At 39.7% G+C, this 22,028-nt stretch overlaps 2 protein-coding genes across 3 annotated transcripts; both read left to right on the top strand.

Moving 5' to 3' along the window:
• Window positions 1-352: 352 nt before the first annotated feature.
• On the top strand, window positions 353-4,571 carry LOC132983571 (uncharacterized). Of its 2 annotated transcripts, XM_061049928.1 has the most exons (7): window positions 353-586; window positions 1,310-1,416; window positions 1,509-1,619; window positions 2,564-2,620; window positions 2,814-2,987; window positions 3,950-4,069; window positions 4,420-4,571. In XM_061049928.1, the coding sequence occupies exons 2-7, from the start codon at window positions 1,321-1,323 to the stop codon at window positions 4,498-4,500; spliced, it is 639 nt and encodes a 212-aa protein (XP_060905911.1). In that variant the 5' UTR covers window positions 353-586; window positions 1,310-1,320; the 3' UTR covers window positions 4,501-4,571. The 2 variants fall into 2 exon arrangements, with proteins under 2 accessions (XP_060905911.1, XP_060905912.1); XM_061049929.1 differs by lacking the exon at window positions 353-586 and having other exon boundaries at window positions 595-1,416.
• A 1,061-nt stretch (window positions 4,572-5,632) lies between these two features.
• Window positions 5,633-11,189, top strand: LOC132983570 (uncharacterized). Its single transcript, XM_061049927.1, has 7 exons — window positions 5,633-5,735; window positions 7,090-7,275; window positions 7,357-7,467; window positions 8,405-8,461; window positions 8,564-8,716; window positions 9,965-10,081; window positions 10,421-11,189. Exons 2-7 carry the CDS (start codon window positions 7,099-7,101, stop codon window positions 10,529-10,531), a joined length of 726 nt encoding a protein of 241 aa, XP_060905910.1. The 5' UTR covers window positions 5,633-5,735; window positions 7,090-7,098; the 3' UTR covers window positions 10,532-11,189.
• The last annotated feature ends 10,839 nt before the right edge of the window (window positions 11,190-22,028 follow it).

The raw sequence follows: 22,028 nt of genomic DNA, 5'->3' as shown, positions 1-22,028 counted from the left end.
TGATTGAGTAAGTCAATCAATTAATCAATCATTATTTGTACAGCGCCAATTCATAACAAATGTTATCGAGACACTTTACAAAAAGCAGGTTAAACACCTTACTCATTGTTATGTCACTAAAGAATATTGGCATAGGGGGAGATGGGATAATATGCAGGAAGGATTCCTCCTTTGTATTCCTCCTTTTCGTTCCTGTTGTCCACACTTCCTTGCCGCTGAGGTGGAGGTCGGAGCAGGCCGTGCATGAATGAGGATTGCGGTGGATGTAGGGGACGACACAGTTGTGGGGGCGACAAAGCAGGCTGATGGATGTGCTTACTATATTGATATATTTTAACATCTTTACAAAGTTATTTTTGATGCTACAAGTTTGACTTTAACGTCCTGTAATCTATTATTCAGCTTCCTTTACTTATTTCTGACTGCTTCATCCAGCACAGATTATTAATGTGGCCATTTGTGGATGTAAAACTATTATTCTGAAAGGAAAAGTAAGAAGTGTAGGCCTAATGGGAGTGGACATTTTTGTGGCTGCAGATGAACTGAGGCTGCTGGTGGAGGAACAAGAAGATCGAAACATCAACAGGTGAGCTCACCGCATGTCACACGCACACAATTTTACAGAGACAGCTTGTTATGTGGGCTCTGAACTGGGTGTTATTTGAGGGTTTTTTAATGGTAAAGTTTGTCCAAATGTAACAAAATAATTCTTTTTCTATGTTCTGGGAGAGAGAGAGGTGGGTTTTTGGGTAATTCGACAAAGTGGTAAGGAGGAAAAATACAAGATTGCCCTTAAAACCAAACCATAACTTACCTTGCAGTTAAAGAATCTTAATGTTTTTGTACATCTTTGTTGTAAGGTTCAATAGATTCATTAAAAGGTTGTAATGCATGTAGCCTAAGTGTGCCTCAAAAACGTCTCATGTCAGTATATACCGGACAAACAAACAATGATTTCACATTGTCAGTAAAAGCCTCTGCAGCATAGTTTCAAGTTAATCAGTAAAAACTTTTTAAGAAGGGGAACAATAAGTGCGCTCTTACTGCACTCACACACTGTAATACATCTGCATATTTGGATATGATAGGATTGTTGAACGGAGCCAGAGACTTTCTGTTGACTTTACCAAGTGCTAAGACGTGAACACATTCATACATTCATACACTCTAAAAATACACCCTCCATACACACACACCTGCACAACAAAATAACCGACTTCTGAGCTTCAACCTCAAATAAAAAGAACAATTTTCCAAGTGGATAGTCCTGGACAACGCTGAGCTCATCACTAGAATAACTTACTTTCAGGTGTGTGCGTGATGGATCTCAGTCAGAGCATGTTATCTCACCTGAAGGCTTCCTGTTCTGTGTGCCAGAGGTTGATGCTGCAGTCTTGTTTGACCGCAGCTATTGGGGTAAGAAGAATTGACATAAATATATCCGCATACAGCTTAAATGAACTTTTAGTGTCACACGATGATATTGTGTTGGTATGAATCTCTTACAGACTTTGCAGATCATGGTAGGCGTGTTCAACATTGGACTCGGTCCGGGGCGAACGAGCACAGTTCCTGGAGATTTGGCCAGTTTGGGAGCGGCTTACTGGCTGGGTGCTGTGGTAATAATTATATTTTGGCTTTATTTAACATAACCAAGAGAACATGTTTCTATAATTTTTCATGCTTAATAGCCTAGTTGTGTTATGTTACATATTTATCCATTCTTTAACCGAATAGTGTGTGATTCCTTAAAGAGGGCATATTATCCCCCTTTTCCACCCTTTCAAACAGTCCCCTGTAGTCTAAATGATCTGTGCTGTGCTTTGGTCAAAATATAACATGAATCATGAACCAGAGGAGGTTTGTGACCCTGTATAAACCAGCTCTCTCAGAACGCGCCGTTTTGGTGTGTGTGTCCCTTTAAATGCAATGACTTCCCCCTCATCCCGCCCCTCTCTTCCGCGGGATGTGCAGACGAGTTCAGCTCTGAGCTTCCATGGCAACTCGTCAGCATGCCTCCTGGGGAAATAAATGGCTGCCTGAGACAACACAGGAGGGGAGGGTCATTTTTTTTATTTTTTTTTACCAGAAACCCACTGTGACATCACAAGGAGAGGAAATTGTAAACAGAGCATTTTTCTCTGTGTTGGAAGACTTATGCAGACCACAAACAAAGGACTGGATGGGTTTATTTTACATTTTGTGGGTCTGAAGACACTCAGGTTACCCAAATAAATGTTCAAAAAATTGTAAAAGTGGATTATGTCCCCTTTAAGTGACATAATTTGACAAGCAGAGTAGGGTGTTCTGGCACAACTTCACCATCTACCAAGGTGCATGGAGAGTGACTTGATGGAGGCCACAAGCCAAAACGTGTCAGTCTAATGAAGTTCTTCATTGATCTTAATACAACAAGTGTTGCTGGAGCTTTTTGACGTCTCTATGTGGCATAACTGTACGCACAAAAAAAACAGGATTGTTTTCGGATACAAATTCCTCTGATATTTCTGATTAACTCAAATGTTTCTGCTGCTTGATTGACACTGATGTGATCTCTCTTTAGTTTATTGTAACTGGAATCATGTCCATTTTGGCCGGACGTTTCCCTTCTCGTGTCTTGGTAAGTAACAACAACAACAAGAGCTGTTGTTGAACACTTATTACATCCCCTTTTCTTAAAAAGGTTGGGACAGTGTGTAGAATGTAAATAAAACCAGAATGTGATGATTTGCTAAAAAAAAAAAAAATAGCCCAAAGCACTTTTAAAATACTGCTTGACTTTGACTTCTAGCTGAAGGCACCTCTCCTCTTAGGTGGGCTTCACTGTGTTCATGAACATTGCTGCAGCCATCTTTGCCATCACCGGCATCGTGCTGTACGCCATAGACCTGAGGGGCGCCTCCTTCCTCTGGATGTGTGATCGCAGAAAAATCGCTGCTCATCATTTTCATGAAGACAACTGCAGGAATGTGGCGCTCCGTGCTCAGGCAAGCAGGCTGTTTTAAAAAAAAAATGTGATTACAGGTAAATGTTCTGCATTAATAATAATCACTTGGTGAGGGGACATAAAGTCAATAAAATCAGGAATAAAATAAAGGAATTCTGTCATATTATTATATGTTATTGTGACCTTTATTTTTGTGCTTTCTGTGGATAGAGTTGGAATTGAGGGTGAGAGAGAGAGAGATAGAGAGAGGGTAATGACATGCTGAAAAGGTGCCTCAGGTCAGTTTCGGGTTGCCTGCTTTGAGGATAGCAGTCTCTGTACATGTGACGTGCAAACCAACTAGCCTACCTGTGCGGCGAAATGTTACTATTCATTTATGAATACAACTTTTTTCAATTTTATTTCTTAATGTATGCACTGATTGTTTTTATTTGGACCTTTCTTCATTTTTAATAATTCTAAAAAATAGCTAGACATACTGAAACTATGACCTGACCTTCAGTAAGAGAGCTGCAGCTGAGGCTCGAGATGTCTTAGTGTCCTCCACATCCTCTGTTTGGTGAGTTTGAGCTTCTTCTCTCAGGCAGGAGATACAGAAGCAAAGGTCAACAGGCTGAAAAATGTGTTTTATAACTCAGGCCATCAAACTTCTGAACTCTAATGATGACCCAGTAGACTGATGATGAGTTTTATTTTGCTTTTATGGACGTTTTTATACATTCTCATACACATATTAATCATTTAAGGTAATATGAGTAGGAATACAAAGTAGCATGCACTGGAACAAATTATGTTTATTACTAGTACTTAAAACTTGTACTTGAGTAAATGTTCTTATTTTCCCTTTGCTGCTGTCTTGCAGTTTATGGCCTGACTAGAGTCCACTATCTGTTTGCATCTCTGTACAAAAAATGCAAGCATTAAAGTTGTTCAAATAATGCATTTCAAAGTTTTTTATTAATTAATTAAATTATATTTATTCATTGATTTCTGATCCTTCAGACTGTGCTGACGTCCATGGACACCACGATGATCGTCCTGGCTGTGCTGCAGCTCCTTGTCAGCGTCGGACTTGCTTTTCTGGGCATCAAGGCTTTGATCGGCGAGATGAAAAAAGAACAGGTATGAACCAGGAGACAAGGTAAACATGCACACATGCATGAGATGAAAGCTGTGTGCCACGTTCAGAAAGATGAAGTATTAGATCAGCTGGATTGGCACCAGCAGTAGCAGTCAAAGTGTCCTTTCCTGATGGTGCAGACAATAAAGACTGAGAATAAACATCAAAGTGAGGAGATACACACTTAAAATGAAATGAGAGAACCTGATTCAAACAAAGATAAAACTCGTGTACATAATATCTGTATAGAACAGCTGTTGAAGTTACATTTCTGATGTTTTATTTAGTATTTACAGTGTAACATTCAGGTAAGTAATGTCTTGAAACATTTCTCTTTTCTCTGTTCAAACAGGGGTGCACAGATGCAGGAGATCAGCTGCTGTTGAAGAAAGTCCTGCAGACCTTTCCTGGTGTTAAAGATAATTTCATCTAAACATGTCTGTGGATCAGTTCATTCTTTGTTATACTTTTTCCTTAAAAAAATAAAATAAAGACTGCAATGGACTTTATTGCCAATAAATGGTTTTTTGTTGCACGATACAGTAGGGTTTGCATGAAAGTTTCTACACTTAAATTTGTGAATTTGCACAATTTGTCTTTGTTTTTGAGTCCATAAATATTCAAGCTAAGAAGATTTAAATCTTGCTAAATTGTGATACTCATTTGTGTCAATAGAAAGGGTAAAACAATTGAATTGATTTGTGTGTGTGTGTTTGTGCCGACAAACGTCATGCCACCCCTGCATTAGTCAGTGCCAGGTGGCCACCTCAATTAAAACATTTCTGGACACGCCCAGGCGAGTCGACGTCTCTCAAACAGAAGGTCGAGGGTTTGATCCCCAGTTCCTGAAGCAACATGTCCGATGTGTCCTTGGGCAAGACACTTAACCCCGAATTGCTCCCGCTGCTTCGTCAAATTAGTTACTTCTGATGGTCACTTCACATAGCAGCCTCTACCATCAGTGTGTGAATGTGTAGGTGTGACCTGCGGTGTAAAAGCAATTTGAGTAGCCAGAAAACTAGAAAAGCGCTCTACACGCTCAAGTCTATTTACCATTTGCCCCTGTGCTCGAAATATATATTTTGTTCCACAGAGGAGTATTGTGTGGTAAAAGTTCTGTTTCCATATTAAGTTCCAATAGAGGATAACTTGCTGGTGAGAATCTGAGAGTTTCACATGTAATTTGTGCAAATTATAGTCACATCTAACAAAAAATCAAGACGGCATCCATATCATATTCATGACATGCAGACCAAACTCCTCCACACGTTTAACCCTGTCAGCTCTTCTGATATAGATTATTTATATAGTGACGTTTGTTTTTCCATATGAAATTTAAAACCAAGTTATTTATTAGTCGGATGAGTTTGTCTAAGATTTATAATGCAGGCCCTAAATGCAGGGTTAATAGCTCTTGAAATATATGGCTGCGTCCCTTGGCAAACAATAATTTTAAATTCTACATTCATCAATATTTATCCGTACATTTTCTTTATCCCTTATTTCTATATTATGGGTGGTTGTTATTTCCAGAGGCGGCAGGGAGTGGCTGTTTTGAAAGGAAGTACTTTTGTTTTATCTCAGCTGTCATGCCCAACATTACTTTTGGGAAATCATCATCGACGAATCAAACAGGAAGAGTTACAGGGAGTCGTCGACACGAACCAGGTAAGCTCCTGTACCCCAAAAGACAAAACAACTATTGCCATATTGAGACAATGTGTTTACTGAAATCCTAACTGGTGATTATAGATATTCATTTATCTTTGAAATAATGTGTTTACGCTGTGTGAGAGAGAAAGAGGGCTGGGTCAAGGAAAAGTAGGAAAAGAGACGGAGGAACAGCACGCTGCTAAACCGAATTGTATCCAACTAAATTAAATATGAACAGTTCACAGCTATAAGTCGTATGATTAAATATTAAACTATTAAAAACTAGTAACTCGCTGCGTTAGGTGAAACGTGGGAAATAATGTGGTTGCAATAGAGCTGTAGCCTACATACCCTACTCTGCGTCATTATCAACGTAGTTAAGAAGTAGGTCAAATAAAATACAAAGGAAGACAGCACGCTACAACATACAGCCTACATGTGTCTGTGTCATGCCAGGGCTTCTCTGAGTGCTTTTTTTTTTTTGCTTTTCCTGTTTTAGTTGTCGTGTCTCTTCAGTTTCTTTTTACACATCTTTTTTTTAGTTGTTTTCTGTCTTTAAGGTTGGTTTTAGTTGCTTTGCGTCGCCGATTTTCCCCTCGTTTTATGCCACATCTGGTTGTTATTTGGGTCTGTCGTTAGTTGTTTTGCGTATTTAATTATGCTGCCTTCACGAGCTCCTCGGAAATACCAGACTTCCCAGTTGTGCAGGCGTAATGACGACATGCACGCGTTCAAGTGCTTGGGTAAAAAGCTAAACAATAAAAAATAAAAAATAAAAAGTTTTAATTTGAGCTCTACGACTGATATTTCCGAGGAGCACCTGAAGTAGTTTCACCTTCCTGTAATGATAGCCTACAAGAGAATCAGGGGTAGGAATCGCAGGTTAACTCACGATATGATATGAAATGTGACACCTGGCCCATGATATTGACACCAGGCCCTAAAAATGTAATTGCTGTGGAAATCGTTAAATTCCTCTGTAATTTGGTGCCAGTTTCAGCTCTTGTCATGTTTCATCACTTTACTTATTTCACTGCTGTCCGACATGATCCCACTGTCAGTCTTTATTTGGCCAATTAACTTCCATTGATGTAACCCTCATTCCTGCCATAAGCGCCAACTGAAGTCAAGATTAAAGATGTGACATTTTGTCCCAAACTAAAGACAACATTATTACCAGGATGTACAGTTCTATAAATAATATATAATGCACATTTTATTTCTGCTATCAGTCTGCTTTTAATGTTTGTTTTGGGATTAATGTGTGACTTGGTTGCTGATACACTGCAGCATCCCAACAGTCTTAATAGGTAGGCGACTCATTTGTTTCCAACCATCCATTCAGACCTCTCTGTGTGTCTTGTACCAGGTGTCAAACATGTCCGTCAACATTGTCAAAGACGCAGAAGCGACTGTGATCACTGTGACGACGGACAAAAACAGCATGCTTCCCCCATTGTGTCAGATCCTCAAAGCTCTCTGCTACAGTCCCCGGTGCTTCAGATGCACCATATACGAAGGAATGATGCCGACCAGCGTGACTGCAGCTCTTGGGGTGAAGAAAGTTTAATCATATTTATTTTTATGTCGTTAAAGAGGTGGTCCTGATTGATATCATTGTTTTGAATCTATACAGGTGATACAGATCATGGTGGGGCTGTTCAACATTGGACTCGGGTCAGGACGAATAAGCATGCATCCTGAGGATTTTGCTCATCTGGGAGTTTCTTACTGGCTGGGTGGTGTGGTAGGGACATATTTATTCCTCTCTTTTTTTAACGAGACCCTTTCACACACGATCTACTCCCCTGAGATTTTACAATATTGTCCGAGTGTGGCGCACATGTGCATTCAAATGTCAGAATCAGTTCACCCCTAGTTAAACATCAACACACAGTTGGGGTAAGCAGATTTGTGAACGCACTTCTCTGACTCCATTTTCAATAACAGTGATCTCAAAATCAATCAAATGAATTGTGATTACGATTTTAGTTCAGGCAGAATAGCTGATCTGAGAACCGCCCCAATGCCAACCAATCATTGTCACACTCTGACAACAAGGCAACAATTTAAACCATTCTGCCTCCTTGCACCACATCCACTCTGCTGCTAGACACGGCTGTGAAATTCTCCTTCCACCACTCCGACCTCCATCAGCTTCAGTCAGCACATTTTATATTCTAGGATGAATTGTTTGCTTGTTATGTCTGCAAGATGTCAGAATCATTACATGCACATTCAGGCTTCTGTTCTGCATGTCCCCGTGGGGGGAATTTAAAGGTTTGCGCTCTCAGCAAAATCTGTGGCATGCTGCACTGATACTGCTGAGCCAATACAGCCAAATACAACTGTATTCCCACCAAGTTTCTGTGACCCCCCCTAGAACCCCCTGAGGACCCCCACTTCAACAAACACTGCGCTAAACGATGCAATAATGAGAAATATTTGACTTCATGTCAACGCTGTGTGAAGTTCAACAGAATCACAATATCAACAAAAGAGCAGAGAACAACACACTGGTGAACAGAAAACATCACACAGATCGTGTTGGTGGCGTGCAGACAGTCTATGGCCGTGCGAAGATTGCAGGGTATAAAACGTCGTAACTCGTTTACCTTTTCTGTCTGAAAAAGGGGAACATCATTTTATTGACCTCACTGTTTTGTACGCTTTCCTCTCTTCAGTTCCTTTTGTGTGGAATCGTCTCTCTTCTGGCCGGCCGGTTCTCCTCTTTTTGCTTGGTGAGTAGAGCCCGAAGTCCCTGAAAAACATGCCGTCTTTTATGATTTAAAAAAAAAAAAAAAGAATTGAAGTCAGCTGAATAATGAAATGTGTCTTCTCAGGTGGGCTTCGCTGTGGTTATGAACATAGTGGGATTTATCTTTTCCATCGTTGGCATTGTGATGTACAGCAACGACCTGAGAGAAGACTTGTCTGGCAGGTTTTGCGAATGGAACGGGTGGAATGATTGCCGCGTTGTGTTGTCTATTTATCAGGTGAGCAAACTTTTAGACTTAGGATAAAACTGGTGTGAAGTTCTACATTTTTGTCACTGTTTTGTCTGTAAGAAAGACACACAAGTTGATCTCTCATACTTCATTTTATACGTTCCAAGCCCCATTTGTTTCTCCTGATGTCCTGACTTAACATGTTGTAAATGTTTCAACACAGAAAACACATATTTTATGTTTTCTAAAGGGGGCCAAAAAATAGAGTCACATAGCAAGAGTGTATATTCCTGCAGATGTTACTCCTAAGAGACAGCGACGTTATGTTTAGCAGTTTTACTGGGTGCATCTTACCCAAGGTTTGTCTCAGGCTTGCACAGAAATTGTAAAATTTAATTACAAAAAGATGTCTCTGTTCTTGTCAGTCTTAGAGTTAATTTTACAAATTTGAAACCTTACAAACGTATCTGAACTAGCTAAATAAATTACCGTCTCCAATGTAGCCATTTAGCCACAGCTACAGCTGTCATGGCATGAGTTGAATACACATACACATACTCCATATGCTAACGTTTTGCAAACAACGGGCTGAAGGTGCTAGCAGAGTCATATTTGCACAAATTTATTTAACATTTATTTGAGTCTTGACATAGTTTTATAACCAACATTGATGGTTTCACAGTGAATCTCTGTGTATTGATGTATCTGTTTTTATTAAATACACCTTTAATACTGACTGTTCAAAGCCCATGTTACAGTGTACATCTCCTTCGTTTCAAAAGTCATGTACTTTATTCCTTTTAAACAAGTCCCTAAAACATGCCTGTGCATTTTCTTGTTCTAAATCCACTCTGATCCTGTATTTGATCATGTCTATAAACCCCTCTTTTTCAGCCCTGCTCAGAACAGGCTGTTTCTGTGTCTGTACCTTTAAATGTAAATGAGCTGTGTTTGACCACGCCCCCTCTCTGGAAGGGGAGGTGTCTTGGGCTTTCTTCCACCATTGCCCAATTGTTCACTGTGAGAAGGCAGACTCAGAGGGCAGAACAAACACCTAGCTGTGGGAGTGTCACCCACCTGGGGGAGGGGTTACTGCCCTTTGTGATGTCATGAAGGGAAACTCTCCAAACGGCCTGTTTGAACACACATTTTCTGAAAAGTGGAGCAGGCAAAATGATTGGGGGGTTTATAGACAGCGTAGGGACACATATTAGTGTTAAAAAAAACATGGTGAAGTGTATTTTACATACCATGTGACCTTTAAATTGACTTCTTTTTTCTTTTTTTTGTCTGAAGCGTTTGTTGACAGGTATTGACATCACGATGATCGTCGCGACTGTTCTCCAGCTGTGTGTCTGCATTAGCTTAGCTGTTCTGAGCATCAAAGCTCTGATCAACATGAAGAAGAGGAAGGTGAGAATCACACAGTAACACTACAAAGAAAATGGATGCTGAAAGGTAGCCAGGGTTAAGAAATAAAAAAGTGTAAACGTCATCCTGCTCCTACTTGATCATGTACTTTCTGTTTCGTGTTTAACGTGGCCGTACGTATTGTTGTTAACTTGTTTTAGTTCACTTTTAATATATTCTCTTTCTTTTCTTGTCAAATCTTTCAAACATGTTTGAAAATAAAGAAAGATATATTCAGACTTCACACTTGATAGCTGCATCATTAACAGTGTTTTAATTGTATTCAAATATTTTATCTGAATATATGAAAGAGAAAATAAGGAAAGTGTTTGTTTTTTTCAGGATATAATCGAGGGCCAGTGGTACAAGTGGACGGGCCAAGGCCCACCCAAAGGCGTCACCTGGCCTGTGAGCGGGCCGGAAGATCCTCTTGGTGTTTTCTACAAGTTTTAGGAAGACCTCCTGACCAATCCTGAGGCCTGAAATAATTTCATCCAAACACAGAGACGTATGAGGAGGATCAGCAACACATCTTTTCAATCCTTCACATATCGGCTTTAAAAATATCCTACATTATACATCATCTTTGAAATACAATATATCAGCTTTAAAGTCAAACTTCTTTAATCACATTCAATCAAATCACAACCATATTATGCATGCAGTTAAACCGTGAGATTGGAAATGTGTTGTTTCTAAATGGCTCGTATCAGCTTGTAAATTATGTTTTGAAGTTCTTTTTAAAGAAAGTTGTTAAAAAACAGAAAAGTTTGACAGTCAGTGTTTTTAATTAGTTACATTCTAACTTCTTAATTTGTTATGAAGACATGTTTTAATCTCTGCAGTTAAAAGGAAAACTATAGGCATGGTTAGATACCAAGGCGTAAGTGGGACATTATTAAGTGAAGTTATTGTTTCAAACACTAAAACTTGGGGCTCTCATGGTTCAAGTTGGAAGAGCAAACGACATGCACAGAGCTCAGCGACCACTGTTTAAACAAACTGAAGAAAGAGAGGAATGTTTGAGCTAGATGTTTATAATCCCGAGACGTGTGAGTGTGTGCAGCTGCTTCACTGCTGTGTTGTGAAAGTTTTAATCAACAAGAGAGAAGTCCACGAACAAATGTCATTTATTTCAGACTTTATATGAAGCGACAGTGAAGCAGGCTGTGAGCTTTGAGCTTGTGAGCTTATCATACTCTGTGTTTTCAAATGCTAGAGGGTAGGAAACAGCAGCTTTTACCCCCAAAGTAATGCAGTATAATTATTTTTTGTGTATATCCAACAGTTCTAAACAAGAACAAATACATTTTAAAGGAAGCAAATCATGGGGCGCTGGGGGTGTAGTGGTTAGTTTGCGTGCAGAGGCTATATTCCACTAAGCGAGCGGGCTGTTTTCCTGCATTTCATCCCCCTTTCTCTCTCTCTCTCTCTCTCTCAATCTCTCTCTCTCCTATTTCTGACTCTATCCACTGTCCTGTCTCTAAAGGCCCTGACACACTAAGCAGACGGCAAAGAAGACAAGGGCCTCACGTCGCCTTAGACGCCTTTAGTCTTGGCCAAAAAGTTGCACTCACAGCAAAGACTACAACTAACGGCCAACCACCTCCTTCTGCGCATGCATGAGAGGAAATAACTCTCCATGACACCAGGTGGCGGTAGTCTGTAATCGACAATCCAAAAAATGGAAACCGGACGAGGACGGAGAAGAATGCAGATTTATAGACCGTTGTTATGATACGAGAAGACCATTTTCACACCGCTGTCGCTCACCACTCGTAAAATAGGTTCTTCTTGCTTGCGTCACTCCGTTTTTCTTCTTGTGCACTTTTTTGCTTTGCTGAAGAGCCAATCAGAGGGATGCCTCTCACCAACTGTGCCGATGCCGACCGTCTCCGATTCAACATGTCGAATCGGCTGAAAAAAGGCAGAGGGGGGGCCGACGGAGCTGGACACACCAAGGAGATGACCCCTGCGATCTCCTTGGTGTGTCATGGCCTTAATGAAGGCTCAAAAATAAATCTAAAGAAGAAGCAAATCTTTTTTAAAGATTTTATTTTGGGGCTTTTTTTTTTTCCCTTTATTTGATAGGAAAGTGGATAGAGTAAGAAATCAGGAGAGAGTGGGGAAGGACATACGGTAAAGGAGCCACAGGCCGGATTTGAACCTGGGCCGCTCTCTTGAAGGACTCTAACATCGGTACATGGGGAGCGACTTAACTGCGAGGCCATCAGCGTCCCATGAATCTACAATTTTAATCTGCTGAACACGTGTGATTTTTGTTCAAATCAGCAGGTGGGTCGGGAATGTGTACCTGGAAAAACAATGTTTCAAAAAGTCTATGAAGTGTTTTTCAAACATGTTTGTTTTTTTCTGTCTCTTTTTTTTTTCTGTCACGTTTTGTATCGTTTGAAATCCACACTGCTCCATTTTTCTTTGAATAAATCTGATTGGTTGAAAAATATCACAAATTTTGCTTGTGTGTTTTTACATGAAGGAGTTAGTTGTGGGTCCTGAGGCTCGACCAGATGATAGCAATTACTTTAAATGCAGAATGTGTGTTTTTTTTTATCCAGTAGGTGTCGCCCTTGAGCACCAGCATGAAACTTCAATTGAACTTAAAGGGGCTGTATGTAACAATCAAAAATACTGCGTTTGTAGCGACACCGCATGGCCGTTAGGTGAACTGCACCAGTAACCTGTTGCTCGCTCTCCCTCGCGTGCTCGTCATACGTGCTCGTACGTACACAAACGAGCATCATCATCGGCCGTGAAACACTGGATATTTACCGGCATAATGTTTACAGAGGAAGTAAGTGGTCATACACATGTGAAAGCCTGTGAAGGAGTCTGTGTGTCTGTATTCAATCTCCATCCTACAAACGACAGTCTCTGCAGACACTGGCTGTAGCAGGAGTGTGTGATGAGTTTGTCTGTGTTTGAGAGCTCTTAGGGTGGATAGAAGTGTGTGGAAGGTGGCCTCTGGCTGTAGCAGGAGTGTGTGATGAGTTTGTTCTGTTGATCTCTGTAAGCGGAGCGGAGTGAGGAGGACGCTGAGAACGTGCATAAAATGTCACTTCCTGGAGTTTTCGCGGAAAATACGATCCGGGGAAACTTTTTACACAGGCAACACAGATAGACAGTGAACATCTACTTTTTCACATCAGTTAACCGTTCACTTATTAATGGGCGATAAAAGACGATTTATACATGTAAAAAGTTACATATAGCCCCTTTAAACTCACTTAAACAGCTTTTATAAGCAAGGGGATGAGCCGACCGGCAGTCCCGTCCATGTAAACAAGATGTAGATACGGCTCAGACAACATCACAGACAGCGGGACTCGCTTGTCAGTCACTGTAGAAAGTCATGACTCACAGCCATTTACAGAGGATAAACTGGATTTCTAAAATGTTGCACATTCTGCCTTTAAAGGTGCACTGTGGAGTTTAGGCAGGGAAATGTGAAAGTTGGAGAAGTGTTCAGATTCTGTGGTATATGTTCATAACTCTATACACAAACTGTCAGAGGAAAATGTGGTCCCTGGAACACTGTTTGAAGATAAAACATGTATGAGTGCTTTGACCTAAAATACTGTGCTGGCTTGTTGGTAAAACATTTCCACCCAAGAATGTGCAAAAAACAGTCATCTTTCTTTTGCCGCATTTAGCCTACCATTTATCTGTCACTTTTCTCAGCATCTTCAGACTTATAAAATCAAGTAATTTACACATTTAATGATGTGATCTTACTACGGTAAAACAAACACAAAAGATCTGTGAGACAATGTCCAAATATTTCTTGGCAGCTTTCAGAAAACTCACGACCTACACAGCTTTACAAAGAAGTCTTTTTCTCAGTCCACGGACCCTTGAAGGGGCGGTGGTCACCACCGATATTCATTAGGTTCTTCCGTATGACTTTAAATGTATACTGCACTTCCTTTGGTAGTCAATGTAATTGCATACAGCAGACCCATGAGCATAGCTATGCAAATAGTCCTTCATGCCATGCTGAATGATCTGATCCTCCAGGACGACCTCATCTTCTATTACCAGGAGGAAGCCGACGTTTGTATCCTTTGTTATGCCGTCCTCAGTGTGTAGATTTACAAAATACAGACATTTTTCAAAGTCAAATTGGCCTTTCTATCTTGGGGGCACCCTTATTATCTGAATCCTAAATCTAGTTTTCGAGTTATTCAAATCCAGTTCAGTTCACAGTAAAGAAATTAAATCTTATTACAAACACCATTCACGTTAGGAAATATCCGCCACCATTTTACACTTCCACAGAATGAGGTGCTGGTATTTTGAATCGTCCTTGAATAGTCTTAGATGTAAGAAAAGTCAAAAAGTGTCAGTCCATAAGTTCCCGGGAAGTTAAAGGAAAAAAGTAAATCTTGAGTAGTCAAAGTTCCAGCGATGATGTATAAGTGTGTGTGTATAAGTGGTTGGGGAAAAAAAAGGAAATTGTATGTAGGATTAGTATCTGTCTTTTTCTCTTTTAATTATATTAAACATCATGACATTTGTGTAAACATCACTTTTTAAACGTTTCTGTACATATACAACTTAGAATCATGCTTTAACCACTTAGCTACCATTAAAATAATTTTTTCCCTCAATTGCAAAAAAACCTTAAATTCACTGAAAAAAACCTTATTATTAAATTTTATATTCATCAGATATATGTATAAAATAGGGCTTTATAGATGAATAGATGTCAGAGGTTAATTCATCCTTCAGTAAGAGAGGGCCATGTAACCTTATCAAGCAGAATGCAACGGTGAAATGAATGAGTGAGAGAAAAATAAAAAAAAAGCACTGCAAAAATGTAAAAAAAATGGAGGCCTCCAAAATGAACATTTAGCTGGAACTACAACTCCCTAAAACTGTCAACATCATCAACATTTTAACCTTCTACAAGGCTCGAAGATTCATAACAGCACTGTAGTGTTAGACTGCATTAGTTCAAGCTATATCAAATAAGATGGTGTCGTGTTCACAGAAAGGCTGCTGGTTTATATTTATTACCTTAAACTGTCATGACAACGTTGGCCACTAGGTGGTGCTCATTCTCCAAAAACCCACACACGCCGTGAGGGTTGTCTCAGACACACTCTTTCAACAATTTAAAAATTGAACTGTTATTACATGAAAATGAAAATAATAAATACTCCATGCCCAGGCTTGGCTTGTTGACTAGATTTCAATTAATAATATATATTTTTTCCCTCTAATATGAACATTCACATTTAAGTTTAAAGAAGTTTTAAACAGAATTTTGGCTTTTATTGGCAGCTTTATTATTATTATAATCTTCAATGACACAAGAGGATTTTTTTTCAGGAGGACTTGTTGAGAAAAAGGTCACTTAATAATTATACAACGCGTTAGAGAAATATATTATTGTATCAGACCCGAAAATCACAACGACTATGAAGTCAGGGCCTTTATTTAAAGACACAGTTATCGGATTGTTAAGGCTGTGAGACGTTTATTTTTTTACCAAGTTTGTCCAACAGCCTTGTACCTCATCATTGTTCAACCATTATTATTTCTTTGTATTTATACTTATTTGACAACACACCTGTCGGCTCAGACTGAACCTGCTGACTTACTGACTGAGAAGGTGTTAAACTAGTTTGAGATGTATTCTTTTAGACCAGAACTACAGACGTATCACACAAATGTAATCTAAACCTATACAGTTGTTACAGCTAGCAAGGTCTCATCTGGCTGCACAGTCACACACAGACCACTGCGGACCGTCTTTAATCTGATGATTTGCTCATGTTAATACTGTCCATCTGTCTTCTGAAAGATACAATTCCTGATTTTATTCAACATACCCCAAGTCCCCAATTATGAGAAAGTTTTCTTAATTAAATTAATCTTCTCTGACCTGCAGACATCTGTTGTAATTTTTTTGTTTTTTCAGTCAGGCTTTTCCTTCTCTGTAAATTTTGCTCCAACATTTGGACCATGACGGAGACACCTGTCTTATTTTTTGTTCAGCTATCAGTATTCTGCTCACTGTACAGCAGGTGCGTTGAACGTACTTGTCCATTCACGTCAAATTCCTGTTGCACAAACAGTTACAAACACACGGAGAGGCTTAAGGCACAGCCACAGGTATGTCTGTGTTTTTCATGTATTATCAATCCTGAATGATGAGGTGTAACATGTCTACGTAACCTGAAGTTACAAACAAAGCTGTCAGGTCCAAAACACATGAATGGAAGGAAGGGCTCTTCACCAGGTAACGACTATGTGCACGTTTAAAGGGACTTTTTGATTTCCTTTACTTCAGTTTGGTTCACAAATATTGACGAAAAGGCCCCTAAACAATGCTCCAATCAGATGAGAATCAACAGAAATATTCAGACCAGCTTGTGAATCAAACATTGCTAATTGAAATCCTGGATCTGTGATGTGAATCTGTGCAAGTCAAACTTAGTGATAGTGCTTACATCATCTTCAAGAGACGTTTGTGAGCAGGCTCTTCACCCAAACTTCACCTTTTAAATACAAAGTGCATGTGCAAATTCATGGAATATGAGCTATACATATGACGTGAACTGTGCCTGACATGAATTAAACACTAACAATGCTTTTGTAGGAGTGGATTATAAGGGGATGCAGTGGCCTAGAGGTTAGGTTGCACCCATGTACAGAGGCTATAGTCCTCCTAGCAAGCGGCCTGGGTTCAAGTCCGGCCTGTGGCTCCTTTCTCGCATGTCACTCCACACTCTCTCTCCCAGTTTTCCTACTCTATCCACTGTCCTATCGTATAAACGCTAAAAAGTGAAAGAATACATTTTAAGATATTACATGTAAAATGTTTTCACATGTGGCAATATTGTGTGCCCAATCTCTTTAGAAACCAGGTGTTTACCTTTAAAAAAAAAGGTAAAATGCTCAAGATTTGTACAACTATAAACACCTTAAAAACGTGCTTCACCTGTGAGAAATTAGTGTGTTTTTATTAGTCTTTTTTTTATGATTTTTGAAGGTGTTAAAGTAAAAGAAAGCCTTGATATCAACAGTTACAGTAAAGTCTGATTATCCAACAGAATTTATGGTTTTACTATTTTTGAAATTTGGGGTTTGCTGTCCGCTAAAGAGCAAATTGACTGACACAGCAACTTTCTCTTGTTAAATCAGGAAATCAAACATGTCCCCTTCAAGTCACAGGGTGCCTTACTTTTTGTTTTGCTGCTTACTGGAAGAGAAATCAGACAGGTGTTGTTTGAAATGGTTTATAAACAGGTGGAGATGATGTCTGGAGGCTTAACATAGTTTGTGCCGGTGTCACAGTTTGTCATTGTTCCTACATTGTTTGGAAGGTACGCGGTATGAGAAGGATCTGTGTGATGCCTCAGGTTACATTTTGATATAATTACTATACATCACCTACGATACCACCACTGAAACTTAACAGTAGGTTTTCTTTGACACACAGTCAGCTCACAGCGCCACAGAAGCCTGTCGGGTCTTGCCCAGACATCGGTATGTAGAGATGGAGGACAGAGGAGAGGAAGAGAGATGGGGTCAGGGACCCAGAGGTGCTGAGTGAAAACAAATACAGATAACAAGTCGAGACTGTGTGGTGTCAGTGGGTCTCTTTACACATACATCATGGTTTTTTAAAACATACAGGGGGAGGGGAGAGTCAGTCTGTGCTGGTCCACGATTTTGGAATAAGATTTGTGTCAAAACTGGAGAAAGCAATTAAACATATCCATGAGCAAATTACATTATTTCACACATGCAAATATTTACTGGCACGCACATAATAAAACTCTTTGCGTACAAATTCATCAGCAGAACAGGCAGCTGCGAGGGCGAAATAAAACACAGGTGAGGGCAAAGAATGTCACTGTCTGCTCTGTGATCACAGGACTGCAGCTGCTCTCTCTCTCTCTCCTCGCTCGAGGTGAGGCTGAGGCTCTGCTTGCTTGAGGTGGAGTCCTGTTTGCGCAGAGCAAAGACTTGATTATTTGGAAGCAGAGACAACAGCTGGCTATGCCCCACTTATGATTAGACACTGTCAATACCGCCACGCCCACATAACCGGATTCATATATGAGGGTAAACAAAAAAAAAAAAAAATTGATAGTAACTCTGCACCTGTTAAAGATTTGGTGACACTTCTGATTAGTATAAATGTCCCACACCTGTGCACGCTTGACAGAGATCTAGAGATGAATTGGTGGATTTCCTCTTTTGGTCAATCACATCTTTGGAAGTATAATTATTCATCAAACTATAGAAGTGTGAAGCCCACCACTAAATAATACCCGACAAAAAGCTGCTAAAAAAGGACCCGCTTGGATGAAGGATGCAGCAGCTCGCCTGTCATCAAATCATTTATCATAAAAGATCATCGGCTGCACACTCCCCTCACTTAAGGACATTTATAACTCCCGCTGCCTGAACAAACATTGTAAAGGACAGCTCACACCCCGGCTTTCATCTGTTCGACATGTTGCCCTCTGGCAGACGCTACAGGTCTGTCAGAGCACGGACAAACAGACTCAAGGACAGCTTCTTCCCCAGAGCCATAACCACACTGAACCTGGACATGCGTTGACCGTCCCCCCCTCACCACACATACTGTGCAATATTTATTTTATATTTCTGCAATATCTTACATTTCGTACTGTGCAATATTTATTTTATATTTCTGCAATATCTTACATTTCATACTGTGCAATATTTATTTTATATTTATGCAATAGCTTACATTTCATACTGTGCAATATTTATTTCATATTTCTGCAATATCTATTTATATTCTGTTATGCTACTACCTGTAAATAACTCCTACCATACATTGCCTATCTTCCTTCCTTTTTTTTTAAATTTTCTTCTTTTGTTGTTTTTAGCTGTGGATGTTTGTATGTGTGTGCACTTTAAGGTGACGCCAAATAATTTTGTTGTACAATTGTATAATGACAATAAAGACATTCTATTCTATTCTATGAAGAATTCCTTGAACTTTAGATCAAGGTTTGAAAATCTGCACTACACGACAGCCTATCAGCCACTGACTTACTATTTTGAGTTGTCTTTGAAGTCTCCTTGACTTCGTTTAGCTTCCACACACATTTTAAGGTCCCTGATGATAGAAGTTAGCTGCGTTCAGGGCCTGTAACGGATGATGCATGTTTGACTTCAAGCCCCTCCCACTCACCATCAGACCTGCACCATCAGATTAAAGTATGCGACCACTTTCTCATTACCCCAAAATGACTGCTGTTTCCATGGAGACTAAATGAATGGCGATGACGCGACGGGTTGCAGTACAATGTATTTCTGCAAAGCGGGCGAATCTTTTCGTTGCCTCGTGATGTTTTTCTGCGTTCCTGAGGTCACCTGATGGGCCGGACTCAATGCAGGGCTGTGTGGCCAAACCATATTCATAGAAAAGTCATTCTGGTCTGATTAAAAGCATCACTTCCCCTATTCAACTATTTTGTAGCATCAGCCCCTTTAGCCTACCTGGGCCTAAACGGGCCTGAAGCAGCCTTTCCTTACAGACGGAGACGAGGGGGGGACAAAGAAACATGAACATAAACGACTATTTCACTACAGATATTGTTTTATTATTAACTAGAGAAAGATCTTATTTAGGCTTAACATTTTATCTAATTACATTTTGAAAATATTCCTTCAAATAGCAATTGACTCGTATCAGTTTTTAATAACAATTTTCCTGATTTTTATACTAAATGATTTTTCATTTTGTTGTTTGTTGCCTCTTTTAAACAAGTACAGCTCATGTTATTTTGCATTTTCCTTTTCGTGACTTTGTTAAAATTCCTTCAACTTTAAGGTCGAGGTCAAGGTCAAGGGATGAAATCATACCAAAGTCTAAATCTTAGCTTTGGTTCATGCTCTCCTCGTCGATGAAAACAAGGTTTTATTAGTGTTATTTTGGGCTGCATGAGGCAGACTATTTGCAGAGAAAAAACACTTACCAGTTAAGAACCTCAGTTGGAGTGTGAAAAAGCAAAGAGACAGTAAATATTTTTTCACATTCATCAGGTGGACCCATGTAAAACAAAAAAAAAAAAAGGAAAGTTCTGTATTTTCTGTAAGTGCAAACAAGCACAAGCAATTATCACAACAGAATCCTATTTTGACCAACATGTATTTGACGTGTGTTTGTACCTCATACATTAAATTGACCGATGTCCCATCTGCTGGAGGTTTATGACCTTTTCTGCAGACAGTCAGCAGAGGGAGCTCTAAATATTTTTTTCTTGCTTGGTCCAGCTTTGTCCATGGTGGATACAAACAACATCAAAGGAATTATATAATGTCCCTATGTAGTATCTAGATGTGTATGCAAATGTTATACACATCAATGAAAGAGGCTTTTCACAGACTGTGTTCACTTACCCCAGCCAATTTTGCAGGTATGTAAATTCATAAAGGACAACAGAAAAGTCACACACTCAATGTCCTTTAATGTTTTATAATTTGTGTAGAGCAGCAGTGTACAGATCAACAACGCTGATGAAGGCTTTGTGCTGAAACGCGTCCATTGTTGATCTGTAAGCTGCTGCTCATTTAGTGTGCTGGCTTTTCTGTTTGCTCGTCAGTCTTTTTGCAGTTGCCCACCTGAAGATTTGTTTCTGTACGAGTGTGCTCCTTCTTTCCCATATTGCACATGTTTGTCAGTGTTTGTCAGAGTTGATCTTCCTCAAGCTCTCACAGCTTCGTCTGAAACTTGCTGACGAAGCAGCATGTTGGCCTCAGCTCACTGAGCATTGAATTTACCGGCTCAGTTGCCAGTGGAAATTTGGAGAGCATTTGTGAGAGATTTGCTTCGTTAAGACGTTAATGGCAAAGTTTAAATTCCTTCTGTCTCAGTTTTTGTTCCGCTGGCAAACCAAACAGGTATCCAGACAACAAAGTCTGTCTCCTCTCCATGCCCGGCGTGGTAATGATTACACATCACAAGACTGTCTGAGCTCATTTAATTTACATTGTTATAGAATTTCTTGCATTTCTCATGCTGGCCTATATGAAATCCCATCAGTCCTCTCAGTTCCTTTTTTTCCAAGCTGTAACCTCATGTCATTCTTGTTGTTACCGCAGGTTACAAGAGCCCGTGTTTTTCTGTCTGCTTTGGTCTCCTTTGTCTTTTTAAAATCTCCTCAATTAGACTTGCCTGCGATGAAGGGCTGCAAAAACAATCATTACTATAACATATAAAGAGATAAATAGGATTCAAAGGTTCCCAACCTGTGTTTTTTTTTTTTGCATACACAACCCCAATAAGCAAAGTGCATAACCTCATTATCACAGATTACTGAACAAACAAATAAAAGCAGCCAAGAGACTGTGTGTGGTCCGTTCTTGCATTGTGCTGTCATGTATGCTAACTGTATACGCACTGATGCTTTGACACAAAATAAGTTCCAAACAGATAAATCAAGTTATTTGAATTGGATAATAGTCCTTGTTTCTGTGAGCGCTTTAACCATTAGGCCGGTTTTACCGTCATTTGAATATTTCTCACAGCCATTGATATGTGAAACTGGACAATTATTCTCAACAAAAGATGAAAAAAGAGAAACTGGCCTGTTCTTTTTTTTCTTTCCTGACTTGTTACCTTTCCTACAACCCCTCAAATAATGAGCTTCTTCGAGCTTCTGCAAGACCCCCTGCTGTGGTTGATATTAACATTAATGCAGTGGAAAGTTACCTCTGCTGAACAGGGGTGATCATCTGCTTGTGGGACAGGATTTTTTTCTCCCATTTCTGATGGGGAGCTTGACTAATATGTTGTGGTGCTACAGTTTATTTAAAAAGAAAACAAAACTACCAAAATACGTTAGGGGGATTAACCTGCGTGTAGCGCCGTGCGTGTTGTGGGATAATACTAGTTAACTTTTTTTATTGGAAGCGTGGGATGAAGATGTTTACATTT

The sequence above is a fragment of the Labrus mixtus genome, chromosome 11, assembly GCF_963584025.1.
Source record: "Labrus mixtus chromosome 11, fLabMix1.1, whole genome shotgun sequence".
Lineage (NCBI taxonomy): Eukaryota > Metazoa > Chordata > Actinopteri > Labriformes > Labridae > Labrus > Labrus mixtus.
This window is presented reverse-complemented; position numbering and strand designations above follow the sequence as displayed.

Coding starts and splice junctions, on each gene's coding strand:
- LOC132983570 (XM_061049927.1), top strand. CDS start 7,099: ATGTCCGTCAACATTGTCAAAGACGCAGAAGCGACTGTGATCACTGTG. Junction 8,462..8,563: donor GGTTCTCCTCTTTTTGCTTG/GTGAGTAGAGCC, acceptor GTGTCTTCTCAG/GTGGGCTTCGCTGTGGTTAT. Junction 10,082..10,420: donor TCAACATGAAGAAGAGGAAG/GTGAGAATCACA, acceptor TGTTTTTTTCAG/GATATAATCGAGGGCCAGTG.
- LOC132983571 (XM_061049928.1), top strand. CDS start 1,321: ATGGATCTCAGTCAGAGCATGTTATCTCACCTGAAGGCTTCCTGTTCT. Junction 1,417..1,508: donor GTTTGACCGCAGCTATTGGG/GTAAGAAGAATT, acceptor AATCTCTTACAG/ACTTTGCAGATCATGGTAGG. Junction 2,621..2,813: donor GTTTCCCTTCTCGTGTCTTG/GTAAGTAACAAC, acceptor CTCTCCTCTTAG/GTGGGCTTCACTGTGTTCAT.